Source organism: Hyperolius riggenbachi, chromosome 1 (genome assembly GCF_040937935.1).
Source record: "Hyperolius riggenbachi isolate aHypRig1 chromosome 1, aHypRig1.pri, whole genome shotgun sequence".
In the NCBI taxonomy this organism is placed as follows: domain Eukaryota; kingdom Metazoa; phylum Chordata; class Amphibia; order Anura; family Hyperoliidae; genus Hyperolius; species Hyperolius riggenbachi.
Genome location: NC_090646.1, coordinates 345,301,705 through 345,320,005, shown reverse-complemented (window position 1 = coordinate 345,320,005; position 18,301 = coordinate 345,301,705). Strand labels below are relative to the sequence as shown.

The 18,301-nt window shown below is 47.6% G+C and overlaps 1 protein-coding gene across 1 annotated transcript in view; it reads left to right on the top strand.

The window, feature by feature from the left end:
• The window catches only part of PTBP1 (polypyrimidine tract binding protein 1), a 50,097-nt gene extending 33,346 nt beyond the window's left edge, over positions 1-16,751 (top strand). The window contains exons 9-15 of the mRNA XM_068234047.1: positions 839-910; positions 5,653-5,783; positions 7,481-7,514; positions 9,173-9,265; positions 10,363-10,579; positions 16,425-16,502; positions 16,584-16,751. Coding sequence (XP_068090148.1) covers positions 839-910; positions 5,653-5,783; positions 7,481-7,514; positions 9,173-9,265; positions 10,363-10,579; positions 16,425-16,502; positions 16,584-16,716 — 758 coding nt within the window. The 3' untranslated portion in view covers positions 16,717-16,751. The remainder of the gene's footprint in view (positions 1-838; positions 911-5,652; positions 5,784-7,480; positions 7,515-9,172; positions 9,266-10,362; positions 10,580-16,424; positions 16,503-16,583) is intronic.
• Positions 16,752-18,301: the final 1,550 nt, after the last annotated feature.

The window sequence follows — 18,301 nt, the reverse complement described above, 5'->3', positions numbered from 1 at the left end:
GTGACCTGCGTAGTGCAGCTGCATTCGTTCACGGACTGGAGTGCAGCCACGTGCACTAGACAAGGCTTAAGATTTACTGGCTTCCAGTGACTGATCAGTGGAGGCGGGGGTGGGGTGGACTGGTCTAGACCATGCTTTGCAGTTTTTTTTTGTTTTTTCCTTCCGGTTTGAAAAGCTCAGCTGCACCCAAATGTGCAAATCACACAATTTGCTTTTCCAGGTTTTCAGTTGTCTTTTAGACCAGACTAAAAACTACAAATTTGAGCCAAATTCTTAATGAAAAACTCCCTAAACGTTAAAGGTAATAAGTGTAATGTTGTGTAAATGGCTGAAGTGCTGCAGATGTCAATGCTTTAAATGCTAGTGTACATGGTCATGTCACTGTCTGTCCTTGGAGCTCACAATCTAATCCCTACCATAGCCTAAGGCTAATTTGGCAGAACCGTTCTTACCAGTTAATACATGTTATGCACTTACAGTATGTCCTGGCTGAGCCTCAAGTCTGGAATTCTAGCCTGCAAGGTCTGAAGACTATTGCTACACCACCATGCTGCTCAGCAAAGGAGGGTCTTGTTTTGTTGTGGTGGGACCATTTAAAGGTGGCTCCATGTAAAATTGGAGCCTTGCAAGAAATTGCATAGTCTTGCAAGCTGGTAAAGTGAGAATCACTTTATTGCACTCAATCCTGCATTGGCACTTGGGTCAAAAATCAAGAAATCAGACAGTGAATAAAGTAAGGTGTCCACCCAGTCAGAACTATGCATGGTTATAAAATTGAGGCTATACTAGACTTCCTTCATGGTTGGTTGCTTTATTTGACTTTCTTTTTGTCTTCCAGGAGCTCCGGGATTGATCTCTGCCTCACCTTATGCCAGTGCTGGCTTTCCACCAGCATTTGCCATCCCTCAAGGTATTCGGTTTAGTTTTCATAGAAGGCAATTGTAGGGTAGACTACTTATAACAATTTTATTTATAATTTTTTTTATGCAACTATTTCCAACACTAAAATTACCAAGCAAAGCCCTTCCTGGAAAATGTCTTCAGTGATATGAAGCAAAGTTTAAAATACAAGGCTCAAAGTATACACACTTAAAATTGCTGTTCTTTTGGCAGAACCATGGTTCTGTCTGATCTGACCACAGAATACATCACTTCAGACAGTATAACGAAGCGCATTTGTGCCTAGCAGAGAACCACCTCAAAGTGCTTTTATTATACTGATACAAACTGCATTAGATCATGTATTCAATGGCATAATGTTTATACCGTATTTTTCGCCGTATAAGACGCACTTTTTCTTCCCCAAAATGTTGGGGGAAAAGTGGGTGCGTCTTATGCGGCGAAGGTACGGATTTCGGGATGCAGAGGTGCGCAGGGAAGCACTATATACATTACCTGCTCCTGCCGCCGCGCTCCTGGCTCCAATCCTGGCTCCCCGATCCTCTTCTGCCATCTACCGCTGCCCGCTGCTGCCCCCGCCGAACATCGCTGGCCGGTCTTATTTAGCCGCAGGGATACGCTATCAGCACACCACGTGCCGGGGTCACGCATGCCGCCGAACGCTGGCCGGTCCTAATTAGCCGCGCAGGGATACACTATCAGCACACCACGTGCGCCGGGGTCACGCATACGCATGTGTGACCCGGCGCACGCTGATAGCGTATCCCTGCGCGGATAATTAGGACCGGCCAGCGTTGTAAGGCGGCATGCGTGACCCCGACACGTGGTGTGCTGATAGCGTATCCATGCGGCTAAGACCGACCAGCGATGTTCGGCGGGGGCAGCAGCGGGCAGCGGTAGATGGAAGAAGAGGATCGGGGAGCCAGGAGCGCGGCGGCAGGAGCAGGTAATGTATGTGTACCTGCACAGGGGGACACCGGCACTGGAGGACACACGGATAACGGGGCCGCTACCACAGGGGACACTGCTACAACAGGGGGACACTGCCACAACAGGGGGACACTGCCACAACAGGGGGACACTGCCACAACAGGGGGACACTGCCACAACAGGGGGACACTGCCACAACAGGGGGACACTGCCACAACAGGGGGACACTGCCACAACAGGGGGACACTGCCACAACAGGGGGACACTGCCACAACAGGGGGACACTGCCACAACAGGGGGACACTGCCACAACAGGGGGACACTGCCACAACAGGGGGACACTGCCACAACAGGGGGACACTGCCACAACAGGGGGACACTGCCACAACAGGGGGACACTGCCACAACAGGGGGACACTGCCACAACAGGGGGACACTGCCACAACAGGGGGACACTGCCACAACAGGGGGACACTGCCACAACAGGGGGACACTGCCACAACAGGGGGACACTGCCACAACAGGGGGACACTGCCACAACAGGGGGACACTGCCACAACAGGGGGACACTGCCACAACAGGGGGACACTGCCACAACAGGGGGACACTGCCACAACAGGGGGACACTGCCACAACAGGGGGACACTGCCACAACAGGGGGACACTGCCACAACAGGGGGACACTGCCACAACAGGGGGACACTGCCACAACAGGGGGACACTGCCACAACAGGGGGACACTGCCACAACAGGGGGACACTGCCACAACAGGGGGACACTGCCACAACAGGGGGACACTGCCACAACAGGGGGACACTGCCACAACAGGGGGACACTGCCACAACAGGGGGACACTGCCACAACAGGGGGACACTGCCACAACAGGGGGACACTGCCACAACAGGGGGACACTGCCACAACAGGGGGACACTGCCACAACAGGGGGACACTGCCACAACAGGGGGACACTGCCACAACAGGGGGACACTGCCACAACAGGGGGACACTGCCACAACAGGGGGACACTGCCACAACAGGGGGACACTGCCACAACAGGGGGACACTGCCACAACAGGGGGACACTGCCACAACAGGGGGACACTGCCACAACAGGGGGACACTGCCACAACAGGGGGACACTGCCACAACAGGGGGACACTGCCACAACAGGGGGACACTGCCACAACAGGGGGACACTGCCACAACAGGGGGACACTGCCACAACAGGGGGACACTGCCACAACAGGGGGACACTGCCACAACAGGGGGACACTGCCACAACAGGGGGACACTGCCACAACAGGGGGACACTGCCACAACAGGGGGACACTGCCACAACAGGGGGACACTGCCACAACAGGGGGACACTGCCACAACAGGGGGCTACTGCCACAACAGGGGGACACTGCCACAACAGGGGGCTACTGCCACAACAGGGGGCTGCAGGCAGAACAGGGGGACACTGCCACAACAGGGGCTGCAGGCGGCACAGGGGGACACTGCCACAACAGGGGCTGCAGGCAGGCACAGGGGGACACTGCCACAACAGGGGCTGCAGGCGGCACAGGGGGACACTGCCACAACAGGGGCTGCAGGCAGGCACAGGGGGACACTGCCACAACAGGGGCTGCAGGCGGCACAGGGGGACACTGCCACAACAGGGGCTGCAGGCAGGCACAGGGGGACACTGCCACAACAGGGGCTGCAGGCAGGCACAGGGGGACACTGCCACAACAGGGGCTGCAGGCAGGCACAGGGGGACACTGCCACAACAGGGGCTGCAGGCAGGCACAGGGGGACACTGCCACAACAGGGGCTGCAGGCAGGCACAGGGGGACACTGCCACAACAGGGGCTGCAGGCAGGCACAGGGGGACACTGCCACAACAGGGGCTGCAGGCAGGCACAGGGGGACACTGGCAGGCACAGGGGGACACGGCAGGCACAGGGGGACACTGGCAGGCACAGGGGGACACGGCAGGCACAGGGGGACACTGGCAGGCACAGGGGGACACGGCAGGCACAGGGGGACACTGGCAGGCACAGGGGGACACGGCAGGCACAGGGGGACACTGGCAGGCACAGGGGGACACGGCAGGCACAGGGGGACACTGGCAGGCACAGGGGGACACGGCAGGCACAGGGGGACACTGGCAGGCACAGGGGGACACGGCAGGCACAGGGGGACACTGGCAGGCACAGGGGGACACGGCAGGCACAGGGGGACACTGGCAGGCACAGGGGGACACGGCAGGCACAGGGGGACACTGGCAGGCACAGGGGGACACGGCAGGCACAGGGGGACACGGCAGGCACAGGGGGACACGGCAGGCACAGGGGGACACTGGCAGGCACAGGGGGACACGGCAGGCACAGGGGGACACTGGCAGGCACAGGGGGACACGGCAGGCACAGGGGGACACTGGCAGGCACAGGGGGACACTGGCAGGCACAGGGGGACACGGCAGGCACAGGGGGACACGGCAGGCACAGGGGGACACTGGCAGGCACAGGGGGACACGGCAGGCACAGGGGGACACTGGCAGGCACAGGGGGACACTGGCAGGCACAGGGGGACACTGGCAGGCACAGGGGGACACTGGCAGGCACAGGGGGACACTGGCAGGCACAGGGGGACACGGCAGGCACAGGGGGACACTGGCAGGCACAGGGGGACACGGCACATAACACTGTCCCCATATGTGGTGTAATAGTATGTAATGTAACTGGAAAGGGGGAGGTAAAAAGTCCTTAAGACACCCCTGCATCATAGACACACCTAGGTTTAGTTTTTTCTTTTTTTCCTGATTTTTGCCCTCTAAATCTGGGTGCGTCTTATATGCCGGAGCGTCTTATACGGCGAAAAATACGGTAAGTGTAGTTGTAGGTTCATGTACTTGTTAAAGAGAACCTGAACTGAAAATAAAGTAAAAATAACCATACAGGTCATACTTGCCTCCTGTGCAGTCTACTGTTCAATCTTTCTCCTCTCCTGCATCCCATTTGTCCAATGCAATCAATGGATTTCTCAGTCCAGCAGCAGCATTTTTAGATTTGAGTTTCTGCCTCAATGTTAAAGTATAGGAAAGTGGAAACCGCTCTGAAAAACACTAGATCAGAGTGGTTTTCCAGGCGTACAGAAGCTGTTCAGTCACAGCTTTTATTGTAACAATATTTGAAATCTGCTACACAAACTTTCCAAAAAATGCTAGGCATGTTTAGGAAACCTCTCTAAACATGCCTAGAATCGCTCTGAAATCTGCTTCAAAAACCTCTAGCGTTTTGCAGATCTGCTACAGGTTTTTGGTGTGCACTGGGCCTATCACTGCTTGTGGCATTCAAGGAAACAGAGCTCAGTTACTGTTGCCCAATACTATTGATAATTTTTAATCTGTTAAGAGCAATCCAGTACAGTGAGGCACCTGGACTTGTGATGTAGATCCATTATCTATACATGGTGGTTGGTTTGTTTACTAAAAACAGATGATTAATGCCTCGTTTTGCAAGACTAGAGCATGTAATGACTGAGATATAGATACAGATTTACTGCCTGATTATTTCCAACATGTCCCGCTTGAATTCTGATCATTTTTCCGTTCACTTCTATGTAAAAACAATTGGGATTCAGATTGGACATGTTGGTATTCTATCTGGCAAAAAGTCTTGTGTATGAGGCATAAGGGGAATTCATGGAAATGTCAATTGTATATGCATAATAGAATTCGGTTTACTTTCCACTTTTCTGGGTTGAAACCCTGTTCTGCTTTTCTTTGCATATTCTGTGCTGCTAAACTTGAAGTTTTTTTTTTTTTCTTTATCCTAGGTGTCCATGGAGCTCTTGCACCCCTTGGACTTCCTTCAGCTGCTGCAGCTGCTGCTGCAAGTAGGCTTGGTTTTCCTGGGTTGACAATTCCAGGCAATTCTGTTGTACTGGTCAGCAACCTTAACCCTGAGGTTAGTGAAATGCTTTGCTTTATGACCATTAAAGTAATGCAAAGGCTGACATTAAACTGCTTATTCAGTTATTGGTGTTCAAGGTTGCTAAACTCATTCAGTTGGCCATTAAATCATATTTTGGACAAAGATTAGGTTATCAATCCCACTTCAGGATCACTTCAGATTTAGTGTGGAAACCTCCCCGTTTTTTTTTTTTGTTTTTGTTTTTTTTTTATACAAAACTATCCCACTTGGTACATCGTAAAGTGCAGTTCCACTGACGAGACCTTTTCGCTTATAAAGCTGCAACATGTGCTGTGTCAAGATGCTTGTTTACAAAGTGCCACTGGCTAAGCTTGACACACAATTCATTGTCAAAGCACCCACAACTACATCTGGGTTCTGGTTATGTACACTTCTGCATCATACCCATTCTAAAATAATCTTCCAGGGACTCGGCCTGGCCAAGAATCTAGCCCATCCAGCTGCATGCTATCAACCATAGTCAATCACTAAACATAAAGTAGTGTGATCTGTTGGCTCTGTCCTAGACCAGTTTAGTTTTTTTCTTTACCTAGGTGTGTCCTCATACATAGCACAACCGCTGCAACTTTGTCCCGAAATGCACATCTAGCTATATTTGGGTGTAGCTGGATGGGTGCTCAGCAATACTGAGCTTCACAAGGATAGCTACTCCATAAGGGAGGCAGTTTTGTAAGTGAAATTTCTAATGAAAGTGGCATATCCGTCTAAACTGCAAATGGCTTGCCATTTAAAAGTGAGTTTCAGGTTCTTAAACCTAAATGTTTTCCTGCAGTCACTGAAGATTCCTGAATCAGGTGGAAAGTTTAAGAATTGACCCTAATCTTCCTCTTTGGGACTACACTAACAATGCTTTTTCCTTCTGACACCACTTGTAGTTGCTGAGCTCTTGAAACTTATGGAGACAATATCCTAGAACCCACTCTAATCTGTAAAGCTATAGTACCTATTGGCAGTTCTCTACTTTGTAGCTTAGTGGTTGTAGGACATTGCTCCTCCATCAGGCTCTTTGAATAAAAAAAATTGCGTGGTATAAATTAAATGTTATACTGTAGTAGTCCACAAAACACAATTTGTACTCCTACTAGTACTTAGTGTTTGTGACAATAGCCTTCATAGCTGTAAGGAATCTTTCACATCTTGGCATGTGGCTATGAAGTTACCTGTCAGCAAATGGTATATTGCTTTCTAAAGTGACCACCTGTTGAGTGGATATTGTCTCATGAACTTTTTCTTTTTCATTGTATTACTTTCTGATCATATTAAACTTTAGTAGCTGTCTAAACATTTTAATCTAGAATACTTTTTAATTCTTATGTACCTGTATCTATATTTACTGACCTGTTTTTGCTACTTTTTCTTTTCCTCCCATCCCTTTTTTGTTATACCTTGATCCGGAATTTCTTTGCCAACTGACTGCACGGCATCTTCTGCTTCCTGTTGTGCTTTGTGAAACAAAACATACTATCCCTTCCAAAAAATCCCAAACACCCTGCTGTCCGGATCCAACCTATCCTTCAAATATTAACCACCTTGAATATCATCCGTCAACTGCTCCTACCACTCCTCCGGTGACACATTCCTCGTGGACCATTTCTGCAAGCTGTGCTCTTCCCTCGGCTCCTTTTCTCTACCCCTGTCCCTTCGCTGCCTTGCTCTGCTGTTCTCTAAAGAGAGTTACACCCCAATGCCTCTTTATTCTTTTCGGTATGTTTCGCACTTTATTACTATTTGTTTTTTTTTGGGGTGGGTGCTGCATGCATTTTTCTTGATGTGTCGGGTGGGTCACTGAAAAGTGCAGTGCTTTATTTGCTTAATCTTACAGTATGCAAGATATTTTGGTGTGATAAATCTGTAGCCTTTGCTGTAGAACTGCACTTTTTGAGCAGTGGCATGCAGAGTTGGGTGATGGTAATAGTTGTGTACTGTCATCAGCTATGATGCATTTTGTGTGGAGAGGGCTTATCCTAAGTCTGCTTAATAATCCTGTGATCATGGGGAGGGGCAAATTGTGGGGGGAAAGGTTTTAAAAAGCACTACTTGGCAAATTTTTGCAACGTAGACCATGAATCTCATTTGTCACGTTAACATGTGCTGCATGGCTTGAAGAACTCTTCTGGCATAATGGCACATGTGAAGTGCCTTCCAGCAGAACACCTAATGGTGCCCAGTACAGTAGAAGCGTTAGATTTTTCCCAGTCAACCAAAACTATATAAACAAACCATTGTGGATTTTTATCAAAACTATTCTTTTTGTTTAGTTTTCAATAAAAATCCGATTGTACATGTTGGAAAAATCTCTATTCGATCTAACAGAATTGAATGAAATTATCTAATCTAATGAAGAAAATTGTACCATGTATGGGCACCATAACTGATCAAGCACTACCCCTTATGAGCATTCCAAGGGGCCTAGTTCTACTTGGTGTATAGCTGCTCCAGTGGGGATGTAATTGACCAAGCAAACCTGGATTGAGTTTGAAAATTGTCCCCCTTTCCATTTTGTAGTATTGCAGTTCTCATCGGGACATAGTGGATTGCTTAAAAGTTAGTAAATTATCTGTTCTGTAAAGATGGTTAATGGGATGCAATTTAAAGTTAAAACAATGTTTTGAAAATATATGCAGCCTAGAATTGGATTAATCAAAATTTATTGGATCTTTTGGGTGTCTAACTCAGAGCAACATAGTAGTAATAGAGTAGTGTGCAGTAAAATGCTATAACCCAGGCTGTCCTGGGTATGGGGTAAAGACTTTGCTCTGAAGCCACATTTAACAGCCATCACACAATTCGCAAACCCCTCAGCCACTTGTGCTATGATCTAGTTGACAGATGTAAATCCTACTTATTAGCAGGTTATTTGATCCAGTCCAGGTTTGATGGATCACTTATGGGGTCAGCACTGAATCCTGAAAGGAAACTTGAAACGCATTAAAAAGACTTGTTAGTTACCTGGGGCTTCCTCTAGCCCCATGAGCATGGATGTATCCCACACATCCTGAGTGCCTCCATTCAGCCGCAATCGCTCCTGGTAATCTGGCTGTCGTGCCAGTCAGCTCTTTTGCACAGAAGAGCAGACTGGTGCAACTGAGCCAGATTACCAGGAGCGATTGTGGCTGAATGGAGGCACTTGGGAGGACAGCAAGGGACGCCTCCGTGCTTCTGGGGCTTAAGGAATCCCCGGGTAAGCTTTTTAATCCGTCTCAGGTTCACTTTAAAGGTTTCCAAGATTTCTTAGTAAAATTGGCTTGAGATGAAAAGGGCATACATTATAAGTTGGCATGCTAGCAGCATATTGGTTTTCATTGTGGGATGTATTATGAATGAGATCTGTCATTAGTTCATGAAACTGTGCTTCTTCCAAGGTGTGTATGGTGATGTACACAGAGTGAAAATTCTCTTTAACAAGAAAGAGAACGCATTGGTTCAGATGGCTGACGGAAACCAAGCTCAGCTAGGTAAGAGCTATTCTACCTCAGTGAACAATTTCGTCTTAACAGCAGATCGAGATGTTTCTGGCTTGTATGTAAAATTAGAGAACATAAAGATGGAAGGATAGCCAACAGAATTCCAGCACCAAAAATATCTTTGAATCCTAAATGGCCATTACCCCCAAAGTACTTCCAGGTCATGTCCATGAGTGCAGTTCACAAGAGGACCTTGGCACCATGCCTTGAAAGAGGTGGAACAGGCGGGGGGGGAAACCCTAATCCTGTATTGCAGGGTGCCAAATGGGTCTATTGTGATCTACCAGTAGATCGTGACTGCCTACTGAGATTGTGGCTGCTTCCTGTTAAAATCTAAAGCCGCACAGCAGCAGGTGTCAGATTTTGCTGCCATAGCAGCATCGGGGAGAAGAGGGGACAGGCGTGGCTGAAGGAGAGAAGACAGATCTCCTCCCCGCCAGACTGCCTGTGAGACGTCTCTCCTCCCCTCCAGGCAAGTGCACAGCAATGTGGGCAAACGGCTTCAGTAGCATTCTGCAGCTATATACTTGTTTGAAGGGGGGGGGGGGAATAGTGGACTTCCTAACTGCTGGGATAGGGGATCGATGACACTGTAGGGGAGAAGGCTTCTGCAGCTATTTACTGGGCTTGGAGGGGGGGGGGGGTTTAAGATCTAGTGGACTCTGCAGGTTTTAAGTAGCTTGCAAGACAAAGTGTGGGCACCCCTGCTGTATTGGAGTGCCATTTCTGCAAAGGACGCGCCACCTTTCTGTGAATTCTGACAAGCTGTTGGGAGGTGGGGTGGTATGGTACAGGTGTGAGGGTACTGTAGCTACCTGGGCAACATAGAGCAGCACTAAGGGGACACGGGAATCTATACTCATGCACCTACCTGTGTCCGGTTTACTGACTAAATTCTGCCTTAGATACAGTTTAATGTAACTTGTATGCTGCTTGCGTTTGGGCTACATTTGAATGGTAATTAGGAATTGATGATTTCTACTAATGTTTATGGTCAGATTTGCTAGTTGAGTATTGTGTACTGAAATTTTTTTTTTAGTAAAAATTCTAGATGAGTGAAACTAAACTGCACTTTTTTTTACTTTCAGCTATGAGCCATTTAAATGGACAGAGGCTTCATGGGAAACCACTTCGTATCACGATGTCTAAGCACCAAACTGTGCAGTTACCCAGAGAGAACCAGGAAGACCAAGGATTAACAAAAGATTTTACAAATTCTCCTCTCCATCGCTTCAAGAAGCCAGGCTCCAAAAACTTTCAGAATATCTTCCCTCCATCAGCCACCCTTCACCTCTCAAATATTCCGTAAGTTACTACTCTAGTCTTCAGAAGTTAAGTTGGCATGCTTGGTTTATGGCACTAGTGTGCTGGTTTCCAGTAAGTATCTTAGTAGTATGTGGTAGTTTGCCACACCCCTTGGCACAGTGGTACCTGCTACAACTAAATTTTTCTTTGTGAAAGAGCAGGTTAGAGCATTGGCACTGCAGGCTGGGAGTATATTGATAGCTGTGTACAGTATTCTGCATATGGGATCACTCAGCATGCTCAAGCATGAGGGATAGCAGACTGTAGATGAGTGTAAAATCCAGCACTGCTGACAAATATTCTTTATTGTGCAAACATATGAAACATGTAGACTTGTAGCAGATGTAAGGCACATACCATTGCAGAAGGGTGGAGACGAGTGGTGGGTGCAGGAGGCTGTAAGCTTGCAGTGTGACACCCAATCCTTGTCTCCACCCTCCTGCAATGGTATGTGCCTTACATTTTATTTACTTCACAATATGTTTCATATGTTTGCACACTAAAGAATATTTGAAGTATGTGCTGTATTTCACCCCCTTATATCTAGATAGAAAATGTTTACTTTCTGCCAAATGCAAGCTGTCTGAAAAAAACTTGCATTCAGGCACTTGTCACAAGAGAATGTAAAATTGCGTCCAACCTGATAACTGCTTTCAGAACACTCCCGTTATGTTCTCAGCAGTAGGGCCCCATTACTCTGCATGTGCTACTCACCAGTTTCTGCTTGACATTACCTTCATAGTGTCAACCACAGGCACAACGTGCTTTTTCTATGCAGACAGTAAATTATCTGTCTTTCATCTTTCTTGGTAATTTGCTACATAGACAAGTGAGACTATCAGTCCATCAATCTGCTACAAGTAGTAACACTTTAACAGTAGCTTGACTGCAAGAGAAGTAGAAAGATTTAGCTACTGAACAAACTGGTAAAAGCCTGTGCTGTAGCTCAACTGCAGAAGGTTAGAGAATGCATCAATGCATCAAATTTGCATGGCTCTTATCCTACCACTCATCATGGACAGAGCAACATTTTCTGGATTTTCCCATTACAGGCCAGAGGAATTCCTGCATAACCCCATTGGTATCTTTTGAACACTAAAGATCGAGCTTGTGGCAATAAGAATTATGGGTAGTTGATCATAAAACTGACACTTACCTGGGGCTTTTATTGGCCCCCTGCATCTGTAATTTCCCCCGCTTGCTCCATTCCATGCTGCTGGTAACCTGCTAAAAACTAGACCAGTGGTCCTCAAACTATGGCCCTACAAGGCTTTCACTGGCCCCAAACACAGAATGTATAACATAATGTGGCCTACTGCAACTTTTAATGTTGGCGCCCCACATATCTTGCACCACCTCTCCACATACTGTATAAGCCAGTAAGCGGTCATTCACTGGCATCCAATTCTGCATCAGGTGACACTGCTGTCCAACTGGATGGCAGAATGTCACCTGGGTATGCTTCACTGTCTGCATGACTGGCTGCTGGGAGTTCTCCTCTGGACATGATTGGGGGAAATCAATACACTGACTCAATGTAATGTTGTTCAACATTTTTATGTATGTTCTGGCCCTCAGCAGTCTAAAGTATGTTGACCTGGCCCTTGACTGAAACGTTTGGGGACCTCTGAACTAGACTAATAGAACTGCAGCCGTGTACGCTTACAAAGTTTTTCTTGTACTGCGCCATAAGCTCCCTATGACGTGGGAGCGAGCACATGCGCGGCCGAGCAGCTGCAGTTCTATTCGTCTGGCTAGACAAAATTAGGTTACCGGCGGTGGAACAGCATCGAGGACTGCGTGGGACATTACAGCTGCAGGGGGCCGATAAAAGCCCCAGGTACAAAGTGTCAGTTAGCTTTTTTTTTTTTTTTTTAATATACCAGAGAACCGCTTTATCAGTGAGTACAGCTGCTGTGAGTGTTCAAAAACTGCCACCTAGCTGCAAGAGTAATTCTGCTTATATACTTGAGTAGAAACCAAGGTACTTAATGCACCAGAAAAATAATTTGAAAGGAGTATAAAACTAGTATAAATAGAAACTTGGGGTTTTTTTTGCATCCCCATATTGCTGCTTCAGTGGTTTACTGCTGCCACACTACTGTGAGGTAATTTCTAATCGTAAATGGTTCAATCTGGTGGCACTTTCACACCTTCGTTTAATGCTAGTCAGTGGATGTTTCATTTAAAGTCACTCAAAAGGATCCCATTTATAGCCTAACTATAACAGAAGCTGCATCTTTTACTCAAGAATTCATAATGCCAGAGGTCCAGGTTTGGTCAGATGTCTATCTTAAAGCACACCTGAATTGAGAAGCGCATGTATAGATTTCTTACAAAATAAGGCAGCCACCTTGACATGTAGACCTGTTAGAATGAGCTGTTAGTCAACCTAGTGTGTTTAGCCGCTCAAAGCTTTCATGTTGCTACAAATACAGTGGAGGAAATAATTATTTGACCCCTCACTGATTTTGTAAGTTTGTCCAATGACAAAGAAATGAAAAGTCTCAGAACAGTATCATTTCAAAGGTAGGTTTATTTTAACAGTGGCAGATAGCACATCAAAAGGAAAATCGAAAAAATAACCTTAAATAAAAGATAGCAACTGATTTGCATTTCATTGAGTGAAATAAGTTTTTGAACCCCCTACCAACCATTACGAGTTCTGGCTCCCAGAGAGTGGTTAGACACTTCTACTCAATTAGTCACCCTCATTAAGGACACCTGTCTTAACTAGTCACCTGTATAAAAGACACCTGTCCACAGAATCAATCAAGCAGACTCCAAACTCTCCAACATGGGAAAGACCAAAGAGCTGTCCAAGGATGTCAGACAAAATTGTAGACCTGCACAAGGCTGGAATGGGCTACAAAACCATTAGCAAGAAGCTGGGAGAGAAGGTGACAACTGTTGCTGCGATTGTTTGAAAATGGAAGGAGCACAAAATGACCATCAATCGACCTCGCTCTGGGGCTCCAAGCAAGATCTCACCTCGTGGGGTGTCAATGGTTCTGAGAAAGGTGAAAAAGCATCCTAGAACTACACGGGAGGAGTTAGTAAATGACCTCAAATTAGCAGGGACCACAGTCGCCAAAAAAACCATTGGAAACTCATTACACCGCAATGGATTAAAATCCTGCAGGGCTCACAAGGTCCCCCTGCTCAAGAAGGCACATGTGCAGGCCCGTCTGAAGTTTGCCAATGAACACCTAAATTATTCTGTGAGTGACTGGGAGAAGGTGCTGTGGTCTGAGACCAAAATAGAGCTCTTTGGCATTAACTCAACTCGCTGTGTTTGGAGGAAGAAAAATGCTGCCTATGACCCCCAAAACACCGTTCCCACCGTCAAGCATGGGGGTGGAAACATTTTGCTTTGGGGGTGTTTTTCTGCTAAGGGCACAGGACAACTTAATCACATTAACGGGAAAATGGACGGAGCCATGTATCGTGAAATCCTGAATGACAACCTCCTTCCCTCTGCCAGGAAACTGAAAATGGGTCGTGGATGGGTGTTCCAGCACGACAATGACCCAAAACGTACAGCAAAGGCAACAAAGGAGTGGCTCAAGAAGCACATTAAGGTCATGGAGTGGCCTAGTCAGTCTCCGGACCTTAACCACCCTGGCGTTCAATTTCCCCAGGATTTCTGTGCAAAAAGTGGTTCAATTAATTTCAAATAATTTTCAAGTTTTTTTTTTTGTGTAATCGTTTTTATATTGAAATCAATATAGGTTATTGAATTCCATTAAAAAAAGTGTTTGCATTGAGATGTTGATGATGTTGTGTGACCCTGGTGTCATCAATGCCGATCGGCGGGGGACATGTCATTGCCGAGGGGGAGAAGAAAAATCTGCCAAGGGACATGGAAGAAGGCACTAGGGAAGCTATCAGAGGTTTGCGACGAGGGATCAGCACGCCAATGGTGAGTATAAAACCCAGATGTATAGCCAGGTATACAGGGAGCCAGATGTATAGCCAGGTTTTTAGGTAGTCAGATGTGCAGCCAGGTGTATAGGGAGCCAGATGTATAGGGAGCCAGGTTTGTGGGGGGGATCCCCATTCTGTGTGCGGATGGCCTTGCCAGGTGGGGGCTCCTCATTCTAAGGGGGGGGATTCCCATTTGAATGCGAGCGGATGGCCGGGTGGGGGCTCCCCTTCTAAGGGGCGGGGAATCCCTATTCTATGCGGGCGGATGTTCAGGTGGGGGATCCTCCTAAGGGGGGGGGGAGGATCCCCCTTCTATGTGCATGGATGTCCGGGTGGGGATCCCCCTTCTAAGCGGCGTGCTGTGGGTGTCCCCCCTCTCATACGATCTCCCCCCCCCCCCCTGTCTGAAGCACCTTGAGGTGGAATCTACTCACCCGAAGGCTCTCTCCTGCGGCGGCTGGCTCACTTCCTCCTTCATTGCCGAAGTCTCGTTCTCTGTGTAGTTACAGTACGAGGCTTGGTGACGTCACCAAGCCTCGTACTGTAACTACACAGACCGGGACTTCGGCAATGGAGGAGGAAGTGAGCCAGCCGCCGCAGGAGAGAGCCTTCGGGTGAGTAGATTCCACCTCAAGGTGCTTCAGACGGGGGGGGGGGGGATCGTATGGGAGGAGGGGGACACCCACAGCATGCCACTTAGAAGGGGGATCCATCAAAGTAGGGAGATCCCCAACCGGACATCCGTCCACATAGAAGGGGTATTCCCCTGCTTAGAAGGGGGAGCCCCCACCCGGACATCACGCACATAGAAGGGGGATTCCCCACCCCTTAGAAGGGGGATCCCCCACCCAGATATCCGCCCACATAGAAGGGGGATTCCCCTGCTTAGAAGGGGAACCCCCTCCCGGATATCGCGCACATAGAAGGGGGATTCCCCCCACTTAGAAGGGGGAGCCCCCGCTCGGCCATCCGCACACATAGAAGGGGGATGCCCCCGCCCGCATAGCCAGCGCATACTCTGCCCCGCTGGCTGCACAGGGGTTCCCCAGGGTGGCTGGATGCTAGTTCTGCACGCTGGGGGTAGCACAGATCGCTACCCACAGCGTGCAGACGGGCATCCAGCCATCCTGGGGAATCCCTCTGAGGGAAAAGTGGAGCTGGCGGCGCAGAGAAACAGGAAATCTCCCTGGCAGTATTGACGAGCCTGGCTCGTCATTACCACTTTCAGCAGGTTTCTGCTGGACGAGCCAGGCTCGTCATTACTGCCAGGGTGGTTAATCCAATAAAAAACCTATGGAGGGAGCTCAAGCTCAGAGTTGCACAAAAACAGCCTTGAAACCTTAGGGATTTAGAGATGATCTGCAAAGAGTGGACCAACATTCCTCCTAAAATGTGTGCAAACTTGGTCATCAATTACAAGAAACGTTTGACCTCTGTGCTTGCAAACAAGGGTTTTTCCACTAAGTATTAAGTCTTTTATTGTTCGAGGGTTCAAAAAGTTGTTTCACTCAATTAAATGCAAATCAGTTGCTATCTTTTATTTAAGGTTATTTTTTCGATTTTCCTTTTGATGTGCTAAATGCCACTGTTAAAATAAACCTACCTTTGAAATGATACTGTTATGAGACTTTTCATTTCTTTGTCATTGAACAAACTTACAAAATCAGTGAGGGGTCAAAATTATTTCCTCCACTGTACACATGGAAATAATCTGACAGTAAATCTGCCAGAAAATCTGTCTAATTTTGATTTCTGATAAGAGGTGAGCAGTAAATAGTTGGAAATCAATAACAAAACAGATAAGACATGTTGTAAATTGATCTGACAGTAATCTGCCAGAAAATCTGTGTGCCTAGCATAAGAATAAAGTTTGTATTTGACTTGATTTAACTTCTTAAAATCTGTAATTTTTCTTAAGGCCATCAGTAAGTGAGGAGGATCTAAAGCAGCTGTTTACCAATGAAGGATGCACAGTCAAAGGATTTAAATTCTTCCAGTAAGTAAAGGTTTTTCTTACACTTCAAAGCACAAAGTGTTGTAGATTTATAAGATTTTATATCCATTTTCTTTCTTATAGGAAAGACCGAAAAATGGCTCTTATTCAGATGGGGTCTGTTGAAGAGGCCATAGAATCCCTTATTGATCTTCACAACCATGACATGGGGGAGAACCATCACCTGAGGGTTTCTTTCTCCAAGTCCACCATCTAATCCTACAAAATAAAAAGGACTATCAGCCCTTGGAACTCAAGGGCTCACTTCCATCATTCCAGATATAAGCCACTTTACATACAATGCTGAAGTGTCCTTGCATCCCAGATTTTTTGTTTATGAATTTTTCCGGACTTTGTTAGTGATGTTTTCTAGGGGTATTGATTGTATGGATGTTTTAACAATACCCTGCAACAGAACTTCATGCTGAGTCTTGGCAGTTTTGTTCTTTAGGACCAAATTCTGTAATACAGGCCTTTGCTCTTCAAGGGATTGCGGAGCAAGAACTTGATGGGCTAGCAGTAAACATCGCTGCTTCACTAGATTCAAGCAACAAAGCTACAGTATATTTGCACGTGTGACCAATGCGGAATCCTTCATATCTCAAATTGCAGATACAATGTTCTACAAGTGAGTGTCCACTAGACAAAGGAAAATGACTGCCTAAGAATCTCTTGACAGGTTTCAGATTTGACTATCTATAAATCTTATGATCTTTCCTCAAAGCTTGTAATGCTGCATTAGCGGGAGGACAAAGTTGCTCTGGTACAGAGGGAATACTGGTTCGTCTTGGTCTAATAAACCTTGATAAGATCACTGAGCTTAGATCTCCATGGGGTTTTGGACTCGCTCCTCCGTTTACCACTTCAAAAGGAACCTTAAAGGACTTATGAGCCCAAATAGGTAAAAGAGAAGTACCTTAATCACTTAAATGCATGGACGCCATCCACGCCCTCCGTGCAGTTCCGCCGGGTCCCCGCAGTGATAGCCCCCGTGCCGCTCCCGACCCCACGGACGGGGTCAGGCTCCTCTTCCTCTCCTAAGATGGCCGCCGGAGCTGGCCGCGGCTGCGCAGTCTGCATACACGTTAGTGTGGCTGCGCAGCTCTAGGGCCCTCCCCGATCCACGCACAGTAGGCCCTACAGCTGCACAGCCGCACTAACGTGTATGTGGACTGCGCAGCCAGCTCCGGAGGCCATCTTAGGAGAGGAAGGGGAGCCCGACCCTGTCCGTGGGGTCGGGAGCGGCACGGGGGGCTATCCCACTGCGGGGACCCGGCGGAACTGCACGGAGGGCGTGGATGGCACCCTCCATGCATTTAAAAGTGATTAAGGTACTTCTCTTTTTTTACCTATTTGGGCTCGTAAGTCCTTTAACTGAGACGGATATGGATGTTTCCTTAAACAATACCAGTTGCTTGTCAGTCCTGCTGATCTCTTTAGCTGCAATATTGGCTGAATCACACACCTGAAACGAGCATGCAGCTAATCCAGTCTGACTTCAGAGCACCTGATCTGCATGCTTGTTCTGGGGCTGTGGCTAAAAGTATTAGACGCAGGAGAGTCAGGCAACTGGTATATTAAGGAAAAATCCATATCCTTCTCAGTTTAGGTTTCCTTCAAGCTGAATATACAATTTTAGTGGCTTAAGGGGCCCATACACTGATCTATTTCAGCGATCGATTGATTCTATCGAATCAGCCGATCGGTTTGCGGCCAATTTCAATAGATTTGATCTGACAGGATGGAAAATCTAGGTCTATCTGCTGCCGGCAGATCAATGGCCCATAGAGTTGAATTGGATC